The sequence below is a fragment of the Quercus robur genome, chromosome 2, assembly GCF_932294415.1.
Source record: "Quercus robur chromosome 2, dhQueRobu3.1, whole genome shotgun sequence".
NCBI classification, from domain to species: Eukaryota; Viridiplantae; Streptophyta; class Magnoliopsida; order Fagales; family Fagaceae; genus Quercus; species Quercus robur.
In genome coordinates, this window is record NC_065535.1 from 50,726,707 (window position 1) to 50,749,915 (window position 23,209).

General features: G+C 37.9%; 1 protein-coding gene across 10 annotated transcripts in view; it reads left to right on the forward strand.

Annotated features, from left to right (window-relative positions):
• The first annotated feature begins 6,401 nt into the window (after nucleotides 1-6,401).
• Nucleotides 6,402-23,209, forward strand: part of LOC126713906 (NADPH-dependent diflavin oxidoreductase 1) — a 36,868-nt gene continuing 20,060 nt past the window's right edge. Inside the window, exons 1-7 of one of the 10 annotated variants that reach the window (XM_050413859.1) lie at nucleotides 6,465-6,603; nucleotides 9,160-9,330; nucleotides 10,246-10,323; nucleotides 10,439-10,543; nucleotides 11,200-11,291; nucleotides 12,224-12,329; nucleotides 16,928-17,112. In XM_050413859.1, the coding sequence (XP_050269816.1) occupies nucleotides 10,500-10,543; nucleotides 11,200-11,291; nucleotides 12,224-12,329; nucleotides 16,928-17,112 (427 nt within the window). In that variant the 5' untranslated portion in view covers nucleotides 6,465-6,603; nucleotides 9,160-9,330; nucleotides 10,246-10,323; nucleotides 10,439-10,499. Of the gene's footprint in view, nucleotides 6,604-9,159; nucleotides 9,331-10,245; nucleotides 10,324-10,438; nucleotides 10,544-11,199; nucleotides 11,292-12,223; nucleotides 12,330-16,927; nucleotides 17,113-23,209 lie in introns of those variants that run through there. The other 9 variants (XM_050413858.1, XM_050413862.1, XM_050413864.1 and 6 more) reach the window with 9 other exon arrangements.

The following is a 23,209-nucleotide window of genomic DNA, read 5'->3' on the forward strand; positions in this document are numbered from 1 at the left end:
GGCTTACTTCACTATGATCCTTTTCAGACCTCAACAGTGATGAAGTCCCATTTCCCATTAGACTTCAGTTGCTAGTACAACCTCTAGGCACTGTTCATGTCAGGGAGAGGGTGACAGAAAGTTGATGGAACAATCCCTAATTCATTCTTAAGGATTTGGTTCTCTTTTAGACGCCTCCAGCTGGACCTTGGTCAAGGATGAATAAGAGGGAAGCTGGTTGTCTATTTCAGTCCTCTGCCTTTGTTGGAGTTCTTTGGATTGGGCTTGCTCACATGGGCTGGACCCTTTGGGCTAGGCTATGTTCATCCCCTTTTTACTTGGGCTTGTTCTCCTTTTACAACATATTTGGACCTACAAAATGGACATCAATGACACATATTGCCATGGGTTTTCATCCCTTATGGACTCTTATAATTAGTGAATATTTTAGGTTTTGATAGATATTTGTAATGGGTCTTTGGGCAATGAGTTGTAATATTTAAAATAACAGCATAAACTTAATTACTTCAAAATGCTTTTGTAAATAACATTTACTATTTTTTGAAATGATGAATTCCATATCATAAGTAATGTTTATGGTTCCCAATAATCACGACATAATTTAAATGGTGAGCTTGTAGGATGAATAGTTACCATGAGCTTTGAAAATAAATATTATGAATGTTGTGATATAAATAGTGACCATGAGTTCTTACCATATAAATTTTATGGGTTTATAATATGGTATGAGATAAATATCATAATTTTAAGGTAATTAACTTTCCATGAGATTTTACAAGATGATTGCCATGATTTTTGAGAATAGGTAATTTCCATAAATTATAGTAATGTTTAAGAAATTGAAACATTGTTCATCATTGGACTTTTTTGTGAAATAATTGTGATATAGTATTTTTTTTTCCAAGTGTTAATAATCTTGGGCTTTTGATAAAAGAGTGCCAATGTAAATTGGGCTTTTGATTTTGCAGTGAGAACTGGGCTTTTTGATATTGCCAGTGAGAACTAGGCTTTTTAATGTTGCCAGTGAGAATTGGACTTTTAATAAATAATTTGCCATGAGATGGAATCATGGGCTTTGCTTTTGAATTTGAATTTCATTGATAAAATTGTTTTGCCATGTATTTGAATCATGAGTTTTGATCATGGATTTGAATTTCATTGATAAAATCGTTTTGCCATGTATTTGAATCATGGGTTTTGATTATAGATTTTAATTCTATTGATAAAATTGTTTTGCCATGTATTTGAATCATGAGCTTTTCAAATATTTCTAAGCATAAACATTCTTGGGCTTTAGAAAAGAATGAGATTTTAACTTGCTCAATAAAATAAATAATTTGGGATTAGGCTTTACAAAAATATTGGGTCATATAACGTTTTATATTTGTAGCCCAATTTTGTGATGGAAAGAACAATGATTGTGGGCTAGCATAATAATAGTAAAAAATATTTAGGGAAGCCCAATAATTTGTTGGTGATGTTTGAAAATAAATAGGTGTTATTTAAATAATACTAGGTGTAAAAAAAATGTACCCTAACACTATTCAATGCTTGGATAGGGAAATTGGCTTTGATAGTGTCCGAAATATTAGCAGTGATATTCTTTCCAATTCTACTTTAGTCAACTCAACTTTTGAAAACTCTTTCCTGTGTGAGAATGCCAACTTATGTCCTACTCAGGATATTTCAAAAGCCCATGGACTTGTCCCCTCATCCTCACTCAATGCTAGGTTTGGCTAATCCGAGTGAGCCACTCATTCCCAGTACTCGGCCCATTGAAAGCACCTGGAATCGCTTCCTTCGCCCAGGCAACTCAAGCCCAAATAAAGCAAACTTGTCAGGTATGACTTATCGTAGAGCTCTAATTGAGTACGATGACCCCAAACCTCTTAAACACCCTTCCAAACTAAAAAAAAAAAAAAAAGATGATTCTCTCCTTGTATCAGCGGTGGTGGCTAGTCCCTATAAATTGTTTAAGTTGGAACTACCATGGTCTCGGGCGATCATAAGCAATTCGAGAGCTAACTGATCTGGTGAATAGCAAAACCCCATCGATTGTCTTCCTCATGGAAACACGCTTGATGAAGAAATTTTTGGAGCGCCTTCGTTGTGATTTGAAGTGAGATAACTTGTTTATTGTTCTGAGGGTCAACACTAGAGGAGGTTTAGCTCTTTTCTGGCAGAATGATATTGTCCTTGATGTTATGAATTTCTCCCCTAACCATATTGATGTTGTGGTTAACCTAGGGGTGGATGACGCCTAGAGGTTTATGAGGTTCAACAGAGCTCCAAAAACCTCCAACTGGAACACTATTAGGTGACCCTCAAGCATCTCTGTCTCAAGATGGATTTGCCATGGATTTATGTGGGTGATTTTAATGAGATTGTTCGTAGTGAAGAGAAGTTGGAAAAGCACATCGAAGAGAAAGATAGATGACAAATTTTCGAGATGCACTAGATTCTTGCAGTTTCAGAGATTTAGGGTATGTTGGTTCCCCATTTACTTGGTGTAATAATCAGTTTAAAGGCGAAGTAATTTGGTGCCACTTGGATAGGGTAGTGGCAGCCTTAGGTTGGTCTATGAAATTCCCTACTATTTGAGTCCACCATATTGATGGCTCTTTGTTTGATCATTCTCCACTTTAGGTTTGCTTAGATGACGAAAACATCAGGTTCTACAAAAAGTGGAGACTTTTCCGATTTAAGGCAAGTTGGATGAAGGATAATTGATGCAAAGGTGTGGTTCAACGAGCCTGGGATGCTCAGTCCTTAACCAACTAGATGGATTTGCTAATTTGTAAGGTTGATTCTTGTGGAAAAAATTACAAATTTGCAACAAACATTCTTTTGGGAATATTTGGAGTGCATTGGCAAAAAAAAGAAACTACTTTAACAAGTAGAGGCCATCTCTATGACAAGTAGAAATCACACTTCGGTTCGCACCTTAAGAGACGATGTTAGTGATTTAATGGCTAAAGAGGAGTGCCTATGGCAGCAAAGGGGACATGTAGAATGGTTGAAATTAGGGGGCCGTTTGGTAATGTTGTTTGTATTTTTTGGAAATACACGTGGGTGAAAAAGTGTGTGAAAATATGTGTAATATTGTTTAAAAACTGAAAACATGTGTTTAAACACATGTACCAAACGGGTCCTAGATGACCAAAATAAAAGCTATTTTCATAGTCGGGCGAGCCAAAGAAATAAACACAATTTTTTTTCTAAGCTACATCTGGATGATGACGTAATGGTGGAAGATGAAGCTCAAATCAGGGAAGCACTAGTTGACTACTTCCGTAACATGTTCATCTCCTCCAATCCTACAAGTTTTGACCCCATTCTTAATGGTGTGGAAGCAAGAATTACTCCTTAGATGAATGTAAGCTTGACTAGAGATTTCACTGCTTTGGAGGTAAAATGTGTTCTCAAACAAATGAAACCTCTCACAGCGCTTGGGCCTGACGGTATGCCTCCTATCTTTTATAAAAATTACTAGAACATTGTTGGTCAAGATGTTATAGATGCTTCCCTTTTAGTTTTAAATTCTGGCTCTTTACTTGCTTCCATTAAGCTAAGGATTTTGGGTCCATCAGTCTCTATAACGTTCTGTATAAGATAATCTTCAAGGTCATTGCAAACTGCCTGAAAAAATTTCTCCCTCAGTTGGTCTCGAAAACTCAGAGTGCTTTCATGTCAAACAAACTCATCTCAAACAACATCTTAGTTGTTGTTGAAACCCTCCATTATTTGAAGAATAAGCACAAGGGCAAAATAGGGTTTATAGCTCTTAAGTTGGATATGAGCAAGACCTACGACAGGGTAAAATGGATCTTCCTTGAAAAGCTGGTGGAAAGAATGGGCTTCGATGGAAAATGGATAACTCTGATTAGTGCCTACATCCGTTCGATGTCCTACTCTGTCTTGGTTAATGGTGAGCCGTGTGGTCAAATTCACCCTACTAGAGGACTTCGTCAAGGAGATCCACTTTCACCTTTCCTCTTTCTATTATGTGTAGAAGGTCTACACTTTCTTCTCCAAAAAGCAGAAAGTAACAGAGTTATCTAGGGAGTATCTATTTGTCAATAAGGGTTGAAGGTCTCACACATTTTTTTTTGCCGATGACAGTCTCATTTTTTGCAAAGCAACAGAGAATGCATGTCTAAAAATTCTGGAGATTCTTACTACTTATGAAAAGGTACTGGGACAACAAATAAGTATGGACAAAACTCATCTTTTTTTCAGCGCCAATACTTGTTCCCACCCAAATGAAAGACAGAATGAAGCACCTCTTGGAGTTCCAACTATAGCCCAATACGAAAAATACTTAGGTCTTCCTTCACTGGTAGGGAGAGGCAAGAAATAAAGCTTCATAAACATCAAAGAGAGAATTTGGCATAAGCTTCAATGTTGGAAGGAGAAGCTTCTCTCTCAGGCAGGACGTGAAGTCTTGATAAAGGTTGTAGTTTAGGCAACGCTAGCATGCACCATGAATTGCTTCAAATTGCTGAAGGGTCTTCATAATGAGATTGAAACACTGATTAGAAAATTTTGGTAGGGATATCAGGGTGAACACAGGAAAATTTATCGGGTAAGTTGGAAGAAGCTATGCTTACCAAGAATCAGGGGGGAATGGGTTTCAAGGATTTAGAACGTTTTAATGATGCTCTCCTTGGCAAAACAAGTTTGGAGGCTTCTCACCAATCCAAACTCTCTTTTTTACAAAGTTTTTAAAGCAAGATACTTCCCCCATTGTTTAGTCATGGATGATGAAGTTCAGTTCAGAGGCTCTTATGCTTGGCAAAGCATTTTTGAAGCAAGGACAGTGATAGCTTTGGGCTCTACTTGGCGCATAGGAAATGGAACTAATGTGTTGATCAAAGGGGATAAATGGTTACCTGATCCTCACTCTCGAACTTACCAAGTAACACACGGGTTTGTGCTTTAATAAATAAGGAGGAATCAAGTTGGCTGTTTGACCGGGTCAATCTGGAAATTTTGCCCCATGAAGCTCAAGCCATTCTTAGCATTCCTCTGAGTATCTATAAACCGGATGACTCCGTCATTTCGCATGGTACCTCTCAGGGTGTTTACTCAACTAAGAGCACCTATAAACTCCTTTTCGAATCTGATTGCCAAGCACAAGCTAATTCTTCAAGTCCATCTGCTCATAGTGGTTTTCGGAAGTCAATCGAGAGTCTAAATGTCCATAGTAAAGTGAAGCATCTTATTTGGAGGGCTAACTGCGATTCTTTGCCCACTAAATTATATCTCTTGAAGTGGCATGTTACCCAAAATTCTATGTGTGAGATGTGTAAGGAAGATCAAGAGGATGCAGTCCATGCTCTTCGGGGATGTATTTCAGTCAAGGGGGTGTGGTGGGAAGGGCAGTGATTTAGACCTTTTTTATCAGAGAGGTTTGTTAATTTTGCTGATCTTTTTGTTGGCATTCTTAGTCTCCTAGATTCACTAGATGCTAAGATTTTTGCTATGGTGACCTGGAGCTTGTGGTACAGAAGGAATGCTCTCTAACTTCAACAACCTTCCCTACCAAGCTCACAGATTTTCTCTTCAGTAGTAGACCGCCTACGAGAATTCCATAAGGTACACGATTATCCTCTATCTCCCCCTCTCCTTAGGCCCACTCACAGAGCATCTTGGATTCCCACCTTTCATGCCTCTTTCAAAATCAACTTTGATGGAGCTTTGTTCAAGGACATCTTTGTTGCTGGATGCTGGTCTGAGTGTAGTTATCCGTAACAACCAGGGGGAGGTCATTGGTGCAATGTCAGAGAAGATCTCACTCCCTTACTTGATGGTGGACATGGAAGCTTTGGCTTGCAGAAGGGCTGTAATTTTTGCTCGGGAACTCAGTATTACTGAAACTAAAGTTGAAGGGGATTCGACTATGGTCATTGATTTCATCAATTCCAAAGGCTGTTGTATGGTAGGTTACGGTCACATAATTGAAGATTCGCGGTTACCTATGCTTGATTTTGGCTTTATTTATTTCTCTCATGCAAAATGATCTGGTAATTCCATAGCTCATAATTTAGCAAAAAAAGTAAAAGGTTTGTTAAAACCTCTGTTTTGGTTGGAGGAGGTGCCTGAAGACATCACTCCTTTTATAAACCGTGACAAAATTTACAGTCTTGATATGCTACGTGTAGCTTTCTCTTGAGATATGCTACGTGTATGCATTTTTTTGGCAACTTGTTGAGATCATACTTGTGTAATGGGCCTTAAACACAAACAAATTAAAGAAAATAAACAAAACCTTGGGCCCCAGATAGCTCGTAAAAAACTCAATCCAAGAAAGTGGGCTCTGTGTAAAAGAAAAAGAAAAAGAAAAGAAAGTGGGCTCTGGGCCTAAGCCTAAGCCCAACTCATAAAAATAACAAAGTAAAAGGACGAAACCACACACCTTTTCGTGTGGTTTTGTTCAGAAACTCTCAAAGAGAGAGGAGCATGGAAGACAGACGACCGAAACTAGTGATACTATACGCTACACAAACCGGTAATGCGTTGGATGCCGCTGAGCGTGTGGCTCGAGAAGCCGAGCGCCGAGGTTGCCCAGTTATGCTCCTTTCCATCGACGAATACGACGTTGTATGTCTTCCTTCGTTTCTCTACTTTTCATTCTTTTAATTTTGTTTTTTTCAAAGCTAAGTCTGGCTATTGAATGTTAAGGATTAAAAAGAAACAGACAGTTTTAGACTCAGAATCTTGTTGTTTTTGTTTTGTTTTGTTTTAATTGATTGAATTTGAGTTTTAGGCTTGAGCCTGTTACTATGTCTATGCCAATCGATCAATGGGTTCACTTGGTTCAAGTTTTTTTTTTACTTGGTGTAACACTTTCTAATGTAACGCTACTATAATTTTCAATTAAATTAATATTTTGGCCAAGTCCAATGCTGGATTTATTCCTCTGTAAGTGTGCTATAGATGTCATTGACTGTCCAATTCAAAACTCATTTGTTTAGTATATTTTTAAAATATAAAAGAGCATAGTTTTGAATATTTTTTTAGATGAGGTAGTTTTTAATCTGTGATTATCTTTATATATTTTTAGCAAGCATAATGGAGATTTGGAGGCTGTTTAATCTAATGGTGGGTTTATCAAGTGATTGATTGTCCTATGAGAAGCTATTAAATGGAGTAGCATTGTAAATGAGTTGATTATCGGGAAAAAAAATTGTGAACGAGTTAAGGCTGATGTAATTTTTGAACTGAATCCTATATATAGACACACACACACATACACATACACATACACACACAGAATGAGATAATATCTGTGTCGTGTTTGGCGATTATGAACTCAATTCTCAAATAGTAAAAGGAGGAAGGGGAAGCTGCTTATGTGGCTTGGGGATATGGGTTTTGGCATCAGAATCAACCCCACATTACAGCGTATTGAGTTTGAGTCTGAAAGTGTGACCTGCACATTAAGCAACCTAGGTTGGATTATAGTGTCTTGGGGTGGGATAGTGGAAACATCTGTGCTAAAAGGAAATTTCAGCTTTTACTAAATGAAGCAGGCTTGATTTGATCACAGCAGGAGGCTTCTACAGACTACCAGCTGTAATGTACATTATCTAAGTAGCATGGTGGAATGTTAGAATGTCATTTTTTCAGATATTTAGAAATGTATGAGAACTGATGTGAAAGAGTGGGTTATTTGAGGTTAATTCCTTTTATAGAGATTTTATACAGCGGAAGGACATTATTTTCCTTGGAAGGATAAAGTTCCTCTTAAGGTAGCATACTTTGGGGGACTACTGATGAAGTCTTTAAATATTCTTTAGTCGCATGGGATAAAGTTTGTTTACCGATGGAGGTAGGTGGCTTGGGGATACGGAGGGTGGGGTTGCTTAACAAAGCCTTGCTTGGTAAGTGGTTATGGTGCATTGGGAAAGAAGTTCACAAGTTATGGTGTCAGGTTATAGCAACCAAATATGGAGTGGGTAGTGGGGGCTGGTATTCTAGGGATGTTCGAGGGACTAATGGTTGTGGAATGTGGAAGAATATTAGAGCAGGAGCTGAGAGTTTCTTTAGACTGTTTGAGTATGTTGTGGGGGAAGGCCATCGTGTTCGTTTTTGGAACAACCCCTGGAATGGGCCTATCCCTCTAAAGGATCCCTATCCAAATATTTTTGCTTGTTTTGTGTCTAAAGAAACTTGGATTTTTGATTTGGTTGTTTCTACTTTAGAAGGGCGTAATCGAGCTGGAATTTACAATTCCATTGAGCTTTTCATGACAGGGAGGTAGAGGGAGTACGTTCTCTGCTTGAGCATCTTTACTCCAATATGCCAAGGGGTGAGGGAGATGATACGTTGACTTGGAAGTTGAATCGTTATGGCATTTTTTATGTTTGCTCTTATTATAATTTTTTTAGCTGTTCCAGATGGTTCTCCTTCTATCTCTTTCCCATGGAAATGCATTTGGAGTATAAAGGAACCTAAAAGGGTGTCTTTCTTTTTATGGAAAACAGCTAAGAGTAGTATTCTTACTATTGATAATCTTGTTCAAAGACGTCTACCTTTGGTTAATTGGTGTTGCATGTGCCGGTGTAATGGGAAAACTGTGGATCATTTTCTACTCCATTGTAAGTTTGTTTATGTTTTGTGGAGTGAAGTTTTTTTGATATTTGGGATCCAATGGGTGATGTCAAAGGCAATAGCCTCCCTTCTTTTTGGTTGGTGGAATTGGCTGAGGAAGCATTCCTCTAATATTTGGAATATGATTCTAGCTTGTGTTATATGGTTATTTGGTGGGAACATAATAATTGTACTTTTGAAGATATTGTGAGATCTGTAGATCTTTTGAAGCCTATACTAGTTGAGACTTTATTTATTTATTTTTTTTAAAGAAAGAGTTGGGACTTTATTTTAGTGGAGTAGAATTTGGGGTTTTACACAATGTATTTCTATTTTTGATTTCTCCTTTCTGTTTGTATCTCTTCTTTAGTTACTTGTATCCGTTTTAAGTTCAGAGTGTTCACCATTGTGAACATGATGTCTTTTTTATGCAATAAATCTTTGATTACCTATCAAAAAAAAAGAAAAGAAGAGAAGGCTGGGGTGATGGTTGATCATCTATTGCCATATTGTGAGTGCGCTAGTGAGTTCTGGTCCCTTCTGTTTTGTTTATTCGGGGTGCAGTGGGTTATGCTGCACAGAGTCCTTTGGTGTTTACCGTTTTTGGTGACGTGCTGGAAGGGGAGATATGCTAGACAGTGCTGTCTGGATTGCAGCACCTTTGTTCCTTATGTGGATTCTCTAGAGGGAGTGTAATCCTACAGCATTTGAAGGCTTTGAGAGGACTGCAACGAAGTTGAGTATGATTCTTTACGTGTTTTGTTTGATTGGACGGCTGCTTTAGCCAGCCATTCTTATTGTACTTTGTTAGATTTGATTGATAGTTGTACCTTTTCTTGATGCTGTTGCTCTTTAAGCACACTTTTGGTGTACTGGAAATTGTTTTTTTCTTCTAATAAAATTTTGTTACTTAAAAAAAATGATTTTTCCATTGTCAAACAGCAAAAAAGCACGAATTACATCCAAAGAATAATCCTCATTAAGGGGAATGAAATGTTAACAGAAATCCTATAGAATTAAAGACTCTCTATAGCTCAGTGATCGACTCCCTGTTGTCTGAATATTGAAGTCTAGAAAGGCTAGAAATCATTTCCAGCCAAATATGAAAACCATGAGATCATTGAGGACCCAACCTTAAGGATCTTACCTTAATGGAGAAGCCTCATACAGTTTTATATTATGCATTGACATCTGGTTGTTCAACTTGTTAGTAAAGGAGTCTAATATTCAATCCTTGTTTGCATATTGCTTCAAAGTATAATCACAAACCTAGATCTCCTCTTCTGTTCAGATTGAGCTGAGATTGTAGCCCTCTTGGTTGGCCTTAGAGAGAGTAAGTGGATGGAGATGACATGCATTGTAGTGAGGGTTATAAGGTAGTCATCTCGCGGAGGAGTATTGAGTAAGGATTTGCAGTATTTCACCTTGTGCATGATGTTTTGACATTTTTGGTGGAGTTCCAAAGGAGATTTCTCAGGGTTTTTTTTCTGTCTTTCCTGAATTCTTAGTGCTGACTGTTACAAGTGATCTGTATAATTTTCTACTACTAAGTAATGAAAACCCGTGCTTTCTGTTAATAAAATCATCATGGTACTTCTATGATGTCTTGAATGCATTTCTTATTAGCATGTTACTTGTTTATTGTCTCAGAGTTCCTTACCTCATGAAGACACTATAATTTTTGTTGTTTCTACAACAGGCCAGGGAGATACACCAGATTCCATGAAGGTTGGTATGGAGTTACTATGAATATTATTGTTTCTGCTTTGGGAGAGGCCAAAACCTCTATATTTGGGCCAATCTCCTTTTCCTTTTCTTCTGATCTCCTTTCATTTTTATGTAGGTCTTTTGGAAGTTTCTTCTGCAAAGAAATTTAAGTAAGCATTGGCTGGAAGGTGTTCGCTATGCTGTGTTTGGTTTGGGTGATTCTGGTTATCAGAAATATAATGTAATAATTTCTAGAGTTTTATTTATTATTTAGAAAATAGATAAAGGTTGACATCTGTGGGTTTGTTATGCAATTTATGTTATCAATCACCATGCTATAAAAATTGTGAAGTTTTTTTAATCTCCCCTCTTCTGCAGTGTATTAATAGACCTATATATGTATATATGTGTATTTACTTTATAACCTCTTTCTCTTTGTTTTTGCTTTTTTCCATTTCCTTCACTCCAATTGAGAGCTCATACATTGATGTTGAGAGCCAACTACTAAATGGAAGGTTTTGATTTTTCCATCTGAAATCTATGAGCATCAAAAAGTAGAAATTTCATATCCAAGCATGCCACATGAAGGGCTTTCTATTTGAGCCTTTATCTTTTTTTACCATCTTGATAGAAAGATTTATTTATATATATCCATGGTTTGCAAGCTTAATGGTTTGTTCATATAACAGCAATATATATTTTACTATTCATATAAAAAATGTCTTTTATTATCTTCATTAGATCAATGTAATTAACTTGTTTAGCTGTTTGATTTTACGTCTAGTGCTAAAATTTCCTAAATTTTGTTCTGCAAATTATGTCTCTGTTGTGTGGTTATAAATGTTATTTAAATAAAAATTTAGTAGAGGAATTTATCTTGTATCTTAATTGCTGCAGTTTGTTTCTAAGAAGCTTGACAAAAGACTTTCAGACCTTGGGGCAATGGCTATTGTTGAAAAAGGTTTGGGAGATGACCAGCATCCCTCAGGGTATGTTTATGCTGGAATATACTAATGAACATAATTTTGCTTGAGCTTACAGAATGATATTGACCCTCATTGAATTCTTTCTGGATGATAGTCGGCAACCAACCTGTATCATGGAATTCTTCTTCTTCTCCCTTTTTTTTTTGGTTTCTTTAGATGTAGCAGAATTAATTGAGACCAGCTAAAGGCTGCTTATGAAGTATAACCAATATATGATGTGATCATTGGACATGTCCACTCCTGTGGACAACACATCTTGTAGCGATCAATTTAACTGAAACATCTGCATTCTCCCAAGTAATGATAGCTGTTAGTGTGTGTATATATTTGAGAGAAAGAGAGAGATGAGGACAGCACACCTAATTAGATTGGATTTCTTATGTAGTTGGTTTTGTTTGGGATTCCTTTGTTTATTTTTGAGATTAGATAAGTATTAGTATTTGAGTTCGTTTAGGATTAGTTTTGGTATGTTGTTATCTTTATCTCTAGCTCTATATAAGAAACTCATTTATTTGTATTTTGGAATAGATGTGATTAATGAAAATTCAGATTGGATATTTTTCCCGTTGTTAGATGCTGACTCCTAACGCCTTAGGTGCTATGTTGCACTGACATGCCAATTTTGGCCTAGTACCCATGTCCGACATGTGTCAGACACGTGTACTGGTAAGACACGCCCAAAACCCGTACCCAGCGCTTGTCTTTTATTTTATTTTTTTTGAAATTCAAACACGGCTCCAACATGGTGTTGACTTGAAGGACACGGTAAATCAAAAAAAAAAAAAAAAGGAAAAGTCAGGATTTCGACATCTAGAGACACACTTACTGTTGATCTTGTTTGACTAAAGCCCAAAAAGGCTAAAATTTTCTGCTATCTGGGTTCTCACAATCTCACACTCACACCAACGCCTCACACACACAATACGCTCGTTCAGTCCTTCTCAGCTCTCTCTATCTCTCATCTTCCGTGATCTGCGACCACCGTAGATCGGCAACCATCAAGCCTCTCTCTCCCTCCGCTGTTTCTCTCTCCATCTTCAGGTATCGCTTTCTCTCTCTTTTCGTGACCTTTTTTTTTTTTTTTTTTCCCCTGGTTTGCTTTGGTTTTACGCTTACAAGTTATTTGCCTAGTGCCTAATATGTGTTCTTATATGGTATAGGCTTATTATTTATTATTATTTTTTTTGGTTTTAACTTTTATTTGTCTTATACTTGTGGTTGGTTTTTTTTTTTTTTTTCCCCTACCTTGTGTTGTTTACTTCTTTTATGTTTTTAGTTTGACCTTGAATGTGGTCTATTTAAACTTTTGGTTTGTACTTTAAACAACATTTTATGGGTGTTATTGTACTACTTTGGGTGTTAGTTTACTTCTTTGTTGTTCTTGCTTCATTTAAATCCTAGACATAAACATATTTTATGTCTAAAAATATTAAAAAATATACCTAAATATAAATATTAATTAATTAATTAATTGCCATACCCCAGTCGTGTCATACCCTTGTTTTTCAAAAATTGCCATACCTCCGTACTTGTACCCGTGTTGGTGTCCATGCAACATAGCTTAGGTGTTGATTCCTAAGGGTCCTTAGGTGCTGATTCCTATGGGTTTAGCCTGGTGCTGATTCCAAGCGACCTAAGTGCTAGTTCTTAGGTTTATCATTTAATTTTCTTGTTCCTTTATTTTTGTCCTGCATCAAATTGGTATTAGAGCTAAATCAATTCATTCAAAAAAAGAAAAAAATAAAAATAAAAAACTTCCTTCCGTGTTTCTCATCCCATCAGACCACAGTACCAACACAATAGCCAACCACAACCCACACAGGCAGATCAGGTCCACAAGAAATCAGTGCCGTCGTTAGCCTCCATCACCAGCAGCGTTCTCCATCACACCAGCGACTTCCAGTTTTGTTGTCCAGTGCCATGACAATGATGATCCAACCTTCAGACCACCATCTGCTTACTACCAGATCATCTCTGTCAACCCACGAGCCCGATCCTTGTCATTGTTGCACCGCCGGAAGCTGTCACCTTGTGCGCCACCAACACCAGACCAAGCTTCGCTTCAGATCCTACTGCTCCACACTACTCCTTCTAGTGCTTTGAAGTTTCTGTCTGGGAGTACACAGAGAGAAAAGAAAAGGATTTTTCCTGCTGTTAATTCATACGTGGTAGCCAGCCTGTCGAGTGGACCCACACAACACAAGTTTGAATTTTCTTTCACTTTTTAGATTTAATTTGCTGGTTCAAAATTTTGTCAATATATTCTCTACATGCTTGGTTAACATGCCCTTCACAAACAATACTTGAACTTGACCTTTTTTGTTTGACATTCTAAACTGCTGGCTTTGATAAATTATTGTTTGTTGCCATAAATTTCTTGTTACCCATTCCCAAAAGAGAAAAGGAAAAAAGAAGTGTTTTAAATCCTTCAAAGTAGCTAAACCTTATTATTAGTTGTGGAGTTAGTCTTGTTCAGTGTTAGGTTCTTTGTCAACACTTTGAGCATTAGTACTACTTGATTGCAATTTAGCCAATGACTAATTTTCCTATTCTATTTGGTTAGCTTTTGTTTTATACTGGACATGAAATTGCTAGGGATTTGTTTACTGGCCTCACTTGCATTCACATGTAGAATACCCTTTGCATGAATTTATGTAGTGGTCACATAGTGTCAAATTCCACATCACAATCTACTTCCAAATCCCAATTTAGTTTTGAGTCTAGTTTTGAGTCCAAACCCATCATGGAACCAACAAAACCAACCTTAGGGGATTTAATGAAAGTTCTCCTAGACCTATCCACTAGAGTATAATCAGTAGAAGCTTCCATCCAAAGGAATGAGAATGAAACTGACCAAGAGGTTACACCACCCCGTAGGCGAGGTTATCATAATCATAATGACCATAGGGATGTTAGGGAAACTGAAGATAAGATGTCAAAAGTGACAATAGAAGCACCCACCTTTGATGGTAGAGTTTTACCCTTATGGAATTCCTTTCGTCTATTAGCTTTTCTTAGTGGTTGTTTGTGTCTTTTTGTTCACTACCGTGAACCCTTTGTATTTTAATGCTTTTCCCTTATTAATAATATTTTCTTCTTACTTATCAAAAAAAAAAAAAAAATGGTAAGAGTCCTAATCCATGGGCTTTCACTGATTGGTTGTGCCAAATGGAGCAGTTTTTTTATTGGCATAATTGAGCTGAAGATAAGAAGTTAGGTATGCAAAAATGAAACTAGTAGGTAGAGCCAACCTTTTCTGTGAGGACCTTGAAGTTACCTTTAGGCGACAACATCAACCTCTCATCACTAATTGGCAAGAAATGAAAGATACACTCTCAAGGAATTATCTTCCCCTAATTTATAAGAGTTCCCTGTTAGATGAATGGAATTGCCTAAGGCAAGGTACTAGTTCTGTGATAGAGTATATTGAGATGTTCAAAGAGTATAAAATGAGATGTCAAATTGCTGAGGATGAGATTGCAACATTATGTAGGTTTAGGGATGGGTTAAATCCTAGCATTATGAATGAATTGACCATCCGAGGAGTCACTTCCTTAGATCATGCCTATGCAATTGCTAGAAATTGTGAGTTAGCTTCTAGATCCGTATTTGTGAGGTATCTTGAAATCCATAGTATCATCACCAGTTCTCTACCTTCAAGTGGCAAGCCTCAACTCACCTTATCCCCTAGGCCTTAACTCACCTTACCCCCTTCCAAGCCCAACATAATTAGTGCACCATTAGCTGGGGATGATAAAGGAAAAGGCGTAGTTTGTGAGTCATCAAAGCTAGGTTCTTTCCTAAAATGCTTTAAATGTCAAGGCTTTGGTCATATTGCTGCTAAATGCCTCACTAAGGCCCTTATCATTCATGAAGAGAATAAAGAGGATGATATAGAAGAGGTAGTGTATGAACCCAACATGGATGAACTCAATCTCATAGATGATGAATGTGAGGAAAAATTTAAACTTAATTGCATTCAAACAATACCACCTCACAACAAACCCCATGAGAGTAGTCCGGAAAAGACAGAGTGAGGATTCCGTTTCCCATGTCACCCAACTTGCATGTGAGAGTCCCATCACTGAAAGCATGAGTCCACTTGAAGTCCAGCCTAGGAAGCCTTTAGGTACTCTCCCATTTTCACCCCATGATAGAACACTTGAGTCAATAGGACCATATAAGCATCATGAGGTAAGTAAACAATTTCCAGCAAATGATAATTCCTATAAAATCCATGCTAATTCAGAGTACATGAAATTTCAAGTAGGGGATTATGTCATGGTTCCAAGTAAGCAATTGCAAGCTTGTAGTACTGAATCACTCAAAATGTTGAAACATGTTGGACCAAATGCATGCCTTGTGGATTTTCAAACTGATTACGAAACTGACTCCATCTTTAATAATGAGAATTTGACTATTTATGAAGGTCCAGCAGTTTCCTACCAACCCCATGATTTTGTTCAAATCCCTATGATTCACCCAACACCAACAACAGTTTTGCCAGCACGTAAAGAAACTATTGATGCTATTTTGGATGAGCAGGTTATTTCTACTAGGGATGGAGAAATTCCGTGCTTCCTAGTTCGCTGGAAGGGACGACCAATATCAGATTACACTTGGATCACAAGAGAGGAATTGCAGCATCTTGATCCGGATTTGCTAGAGTACTCCTCAGAGTTATACTCGACGGGATCGAGTCTTCCCCACCCCGTGAGAGTTGATGAGGACAGCACACCTAATTAGATTGGATTTCTTATGTAGTTGGTTTTGTTTAGGATTCCTTTGTTTATTTTGGAGATTAGATAAGTATTAGTATTTGAGTTTGGTTAGGATTAGTTTAGGTATGTTGTTATCTTTATCTCTAGCTCTGTATAAGAGACTCATTTATTTGTATTTTGGAATAGATGTGATTAATGAAAATTCAGATTGGATATTTTTCCAGTTGTTAGGTGCTGACTCCTAACACCTTAGGTGCTGATTCCTAAGGGTCCTTAAGTGTTGATTCCTAAGGGTTTAGCTTGGTGTTGATTCCAGGAGACCTAAGTGCTGATTCTTAGGTTTATCCTTTAATTTTCTTGTTCCTTTATTTTTGTCCCGCATCAGATCGAATTTTTACGAAACCCTTGGAATAGATGACATTGAATTGTAGATTTTTTTTTTCCCGTTGATGCTTTGTCAAGTCTTTTGGCTTACAATTTCTTGCTTTATTGTTCCATATAGGTAAGTGGAATGATCCCATAATACTCTTAATTACTACTTTATGTTCCCTTTCATCACAAGTGGATTCTTAACATATTGAACTTCAAAATGATGAGTAATAATCAATTGATGGTTTTGTGCTTGTGCATATCATGTTTTCATTTAGATGTCAATAAACTGTCTCAATGGTATTTCCTCCCCTTATAATAATAGAATGGGGTTGGGGAGGGGCTGGGGGTAGTGGGTTCAAGACTCATTGGGTGAATGTGCATGTGTAACTTACTAAAAAAAACATATCTTTCATTTAGATGATATATTACATTTCTCAAAAAAAAAAAAAAAAAAGTGCAGTCTTCTCCAATTGAAACAAAAGTATTTCTGCGTGCCACATAACTATGATAGTGTTAAGTTTACTGAAGATAGCTTTCTGTTCAAAGGTATGAGGCTGCACTGGATCCATGGATGTCATCTTTGTGGAGTATGTTGAATCAAATCAATGATAAATTCTTCCCACAAGGTCCAGATTTTCTGATTCTAGATATGAAATTGATTGATCAACCAAAAATTCATATCACATATCACAGTGTTGACAAGGTGGATTCACAATCTTCACCAAACTCAGGTAACTTGCTTTAAGTTCTTTTCATGGTGATTGCACTATAACGAAGAAAGTCAAATATTTTGCCTTCCTAGAAAGTGTTGTTTCGTTACTCTTTATTGCTCTGTCATAATACATTATTTGAATACTCTGCCATAATACATTCTTAAGGAATAAAACCTAACAGCATATGTTGCAATAATTAGTGATCCATGGGCCTGTCTCCCGAAAGAATTGGGATAATTTGGTAGAGGAATATGGAGAAACATGATAGATGTTGACTTTTTATCTATTCATTTTTATTAGTCAACTTAATGAGATCATTGTAAACAGTTTAAGAGAAAAAATCAGGCCAGGATCCAATTCTTTCTTGGCTTCAATGACAACAAACCATCAAACATTCATACAAAAGTTCCCAAATATGAGAACAAATTAACCAAATAAACTCCACAAGTCAGACAACCAATTCATTAACTTCAATGACCAACAAGGAAACTAGTTGATAACAAATCATAGTTTTTTGATAATTTGAACCTTGGACATCTCCATTGGAAACACCAAGAGATGCCAGTTGAGTTACAAGGCTTATGGCATTTATTATAAATCATACTATTACAACATGTTTTACTAGCTCATACTTGTATTAAAAAAAGAAATGTGTTTACTAACTCATCCATAATTAAAAAAAAAATGGTGAAATTCATTCAAGAAAAGTATGGGTGTGTAATGAAACCAATTAGCCAATATAAACGAGACACTTAGTAGTGGCCAAACAATTTTGGGTTAATGATAGTAGCCTAATCAAACACTCACCTGCGACGTAACAATGCAGAATTGATTGTGGAATCTTCTTGAGACAATTTTTGTTTAACCAGTCATTGTCCAAATGAGGGAAAATTGCAAAGATTGGGAAAAGCAAGCTCTTGAGTGACTATCAGTATTGGGTTCAAGTTGTTGATCGCAATGATGGGATTGTGGTGACATGATAGTAGAGATGGCAGTTACCATGGTCAGTGTGGTGACCAATTGGGGTGGTGATTGATGGGTGATGGAATAGTGGTTGAAGTTGGTCAGCAATCATTCATTGGTAGTCAACAGTGATCGAATGTGGTAAAATAGTGGTTGGTGGCGGTCAATTGTAGTAGGGTGGTGGTCAATTGTAGTAGAGTGGTGGTAATAGTGGTTGGTGGTCAATTGTAGTAGAGTTGTGGTTGTTGGTTGTCAATAGTCAATTATGGATTTATGGTTAATTGATGGTTGATGGTGGTTTAGGGTGTACAGGGGCTTTGGTACCATGCAAACAGAATAGGTTTTATTTATTTATTTATTTTTATTTTTTTGGGGATAACTAACAATATTTTTTTGAGTAATAAACAAATAAGCATGATATAAAGCTGGTTTACATTACAATGGGTGTATACAATAGGTACACCCACAATTGAATTCTAAAAATGCAATGATCAACCAAATCTTAAAGGTTAGAAAAAGAAAACAATCACGAAGCAACCATCCATTTAAACAAGGTTCTAAAGGCTAAGAACCTTGTAGCTCAATTGATTGGCACCTCTTGGTGTTTTTAGTGGGTTATGCCACAGTTTGTTGTGGGGCTCCTAGCTTGCTGGCAAGGCAGGCTTGGTCATCATAGAAATGGTCATATATGGTTAATTGTTCCCCATTGCTTAATGTGGTGTCTTTAGAGGGAAAGAAATAGTAGGTGTTTTGAAGATAATGAGAGATCCATACTAGACCTCAAGCTATTTTTCTTTAAAACTTTATTAGATTGGTTGGCTACTTTGCGAAACCAATCATTTGCTTCCTTTCTTGATTTTCTTGATTCTTGTAATTTTTGTTCTTAATTTGTTGACCCCCCCTATACACTCCCTGTGTGCTAGGGTGTCCCTTTTTTGATATCAATAAAACTTATTACTTATCAAAAAGATTCTAGATTGTTGCATCTCTTAACTTTCACATTCCTCTTGCACATATAACACCAATCTAAAAGGTATTACCCAGTGCACAAATCTCTCATTTTTACGGGGTCTAAGAGAGGTGCTTTGGTAGGCAGCCTTACTCCCTACCTATTTTTTTTTGATAAGTAACGTAAGAATATTATTAATAATAGGAAATGTGCCAAACCGAGTACATTGGGGATGTACTATGGGGGCACAAATCAGGAAACAAAAGTACAACGGTCAAGAAAAATAGGAAATGAAGAACAAGAAAAATGAGAAAAGACCACACTCCATTCAAATAGAGTGTGCAAGAACGAAGACTTAATCTCTAACAAGGAACGCTCACAACCCTCAAAGCTTCTAGCATTCCTTTCACGCCAAATACACCAAAATAAGCAATGAGGCACTAAATTCCAAACATCAATGTGACGATGTCTCTTGAACTTTCCTTGCCAAGCCTCAAACAACTCAAGAACTGTATGAGGCATAACCCATTGAATACCAAACAGGCAGAAAACCAAGGACCATAACTCCCAAGCAATGGCACAATGAAGTAGAAGATGATCCACCGACTCCCCACAACTCTTACACATATAGCACCAGTCAAGCACTATCACACGTCTTTTACGAAGATTGTCTGTTGTCAAGATCTTACCTAAGGAAGCAGCCCAAGAAAAGAATGCCACCCTTGGAGGAACCTTCGAGTGCCATATCATTCTCCATGGAAAGGCAACAAGATTAGTAGGGTAGAAGGAGTTATAATATCCTCTAACCTCAAAACCTCTATTCCTTGCAAGCTTCCAACAAACCTTATCCGGGCCAAACCCCCGCACTGTCGAAGAATAGACCAACCCCATAAACCGATCAAAGGCTTCTTCTTCCCAATCTTGTGGTGGACGACGAAATTGCACATTCCAGTGAAACCTCCCAGCAGACCAACCCATAACTTCAGCCACCGAGGAATCCTTTGACCTACTAATACTATAAAGTTCCGGAAAGGCCTCTTGGAGAGTACAATTCCCACACCACACATGCTTCCAAAATTTCACTCTAGAACCATCCCCCACATCATATACAAGGAGTTTAGAGAAATTCAACCAGCCACTTCTAATGTATTTCCATAGGCTGACCCCATAAGGACTTGTCACCTTTTTCGTACACCAACCACCCCAAATATTCCCATATTTTGCCTCTATAACCCTCCTCCATAAAGCATCAGTCTCCATGCCATACCTCCACAACCATTTACCTAGCAAGGCAGAATTAAAGCTTCCCAACCTTCTAATACCCAACCCTCCAACCTACAAAGGCTTACAGACCTTTGCCCAATTAACTAAGTGTATTTTAGGTTCACCATCAATCCCATTCCACAGAAAATCTCTTTGTAATTTCTCCATACGCTTTGCCACCTTACCCGGTAGAGGAAGAAGGGAAAGAAAGTAAGTAGGTAAAGACGAGAGTGAGCTTTTAATGAGTGTCACCTTACCCCCTTTAGATAAATACATTCTCTTCCAACCTGCTAATCTCCTCTCCATTCTCTCTAGGATAGGATTCCAAACAGATAAATCCTTAAACTTTGCACCTAATGGAAGTCCCAAATATTTCAAGGGCAGAGAAGACTGCCCACACCCTAACAGACCAACCAAAGCCTCCAAATTAAGCACCCCACCAACAGGTACTAACTCAGATTTTCCCAAATTAATACGAAGCCCTGATACTTCCTCAAATCTAGCAAGAATCGCCCTCAAATTAGCAATCTGGGAAGGATCAGCATCACAAAAAATCAACGTGTCATCTGCAAATAAAAGATGAGACACCAACACTGATGGACCAGCCGTACTACCCACAGAGAAACCTGAGAATTGCCCAGCGGAGGCAGCCACATCCAACATACGACTTAATGCCTCCATCACAATATCAAACAACAATGGAGATAATGGATCCCCTTGTCGAAGCCCCCTAGAACTTCCAAAGAAATCAGATGGGCTACCATTGATCAGAATGGAAAACTTTACAGTTGAAATGCAATACCTAATCCATTTTCTCCATCTTTCTGAGAAACCACAACGCTGAAGCATATACATTAAAAAATCCCAACTCACATGATCATACGCCTTCTCCACATCCAATTTACACAACACACCTGGAACTCCTGACTTCAATCTGCTATCAATACATTCAGAAGCAATCAATATGGAGTCCAAAATCTGTCTGCCCTTCACAAAAGCATTTTGTGAATTTGAAATAAGCCCATGCGCCACCCTACGAAGCTGATTAGCCAACACCTTAGAAATAATCTTATAAACCCCCCCAACTAAGCTAATAGGCCGAAAGTCCTTAACCTCCACAGCATCCACTTTCTTGGGAATAAGGGCAAGAAACGATGCATTAAGACTCTTCTCAAACACTGCCTGAGTATGAAAGTTGTGGAATACAGCCATAATTTCTGTTTTCAAAACACACCAACAAGATTGAAAGAATGCCATAGAAAAGCCATCTGGGCCAGATGCCTTATCACCATTAAAATCATTAATCACCCCAAACACCTCTTCCTCCTCAAAAGGCCGATCTAGCCAACTTGCATCTTCCATTGAGATACTAGAAAAGTCCACTTCATCTAAGACAGGTCGATGAGCCACATCCTCAATATAAAGCTGCCTATAGAACTGAGAGATACAGTTTGCTATAGCTACCGGGTCCGAAGATAACTCCCCATCCACCATAAGCCTATCAATAGAATTAACCCTCCTATGAGAATTAGCTATACGATGAAAGAACTTGGTATTCCTGTCTCCTTCTCTAATACACAGGACTCTAGACTTCTGCCTCCAACAGATTTCCTCCATCAAAATCACTTTTTCTAAATCACCTCGAACTCTCTCCAATTGCAGCCTTTCCTCCTCCAATAAAATACGACTTTCCTCAATCATCTCTAAATCACTAAGATCTTTCCACAATTTTCTCACCCGATCTTCAACATGTCCAAAAACCTCCACATTCCATTTTTTCAAATCATTTTTCAAGAGTTTCAGTTTATTGGCCAACACAAAACTCGGAGCTCCTAGGAGATTATAAGAATCCCACCAAGCTCGCACCTTCTCCACAAAACCCTCATCTTTAAGCCACATATTCTCAAATCTAAATGGCCTCCTACCTCTCTAAAAAGAACCACCTTCAAGAGCAATCGGGAAGTGATCAGATAACAGCCTAGGCATGCGTCGTTGAGAGACAGATGGAAACTTATCCTCCCAATCTACAGAAAATAAAAATCTGTCCAACCTAGCCTTCGAAGCAACTTCACGAGAATTAGCCCAAGTGAAGTCTCCCCCTTGAAGCGGAATATCAATGAGGCCTTTCTCAGAAATAAAATGGGAGAAGTCCCGCATAGCAGCAGTAAAAGAGGTAGAACCAGAGCGCTCAGAAGGGAATCTTACCACGTTAAAGTCACCACCCACACACCATGGAACATTCCACCAACTGCTCAAACCAAATAATTCCTCCCATAAAAACCTTCTGTCTCTTGAAGAATTAGGACCATATACGCCGGTAAACGCCCATACAAACTGGTCACACACACTTGTAAATTTACAAGAAACCGAAAATCGCCCCACTGCTTCCTCCACTTTATTCACCACCCTTGTATCCCACATCAGAAGCACCCCTCCAGAAGCTCCACAAGAGCCTAGATAAGACCAATCCACATGTTGACCACCCCACAAACTGCAAATCACGGCTCTAGTTATTAACTCCATTTTAGTTTCTTGAAGGCAAATAACATCTGGCCCCCATTTCCTAACCAAATTTCGAACCCGTAACCTTTTATCCCTATCATTCAGCCCTCTAACATTCCAAGAAATAATCTTCAAATTCATTGATGAACCACCACAGCCCTCTCCTTACTTACAGTCCTAGACTTCGTTGAACCAGCCTCAACATTCAAAGAGGTTAATAAATTTTTCAACTCCCGCTGACCTTTCTGCCCCGACTTGCCCTGCTTCATTTGATCATCTACTGCATGAAGCTTTTTATTTTTTTTCCTGGCCTCTATAGCTAACAACAATCCCGTAATTTGCTCCTCAAAACCTTCCAAAGAAGTGCCCACTGATTTCCTAAAAGCCTTAATCCGATTGGATACCCATTGTGATAAATGAATACTATCTACCATCTTC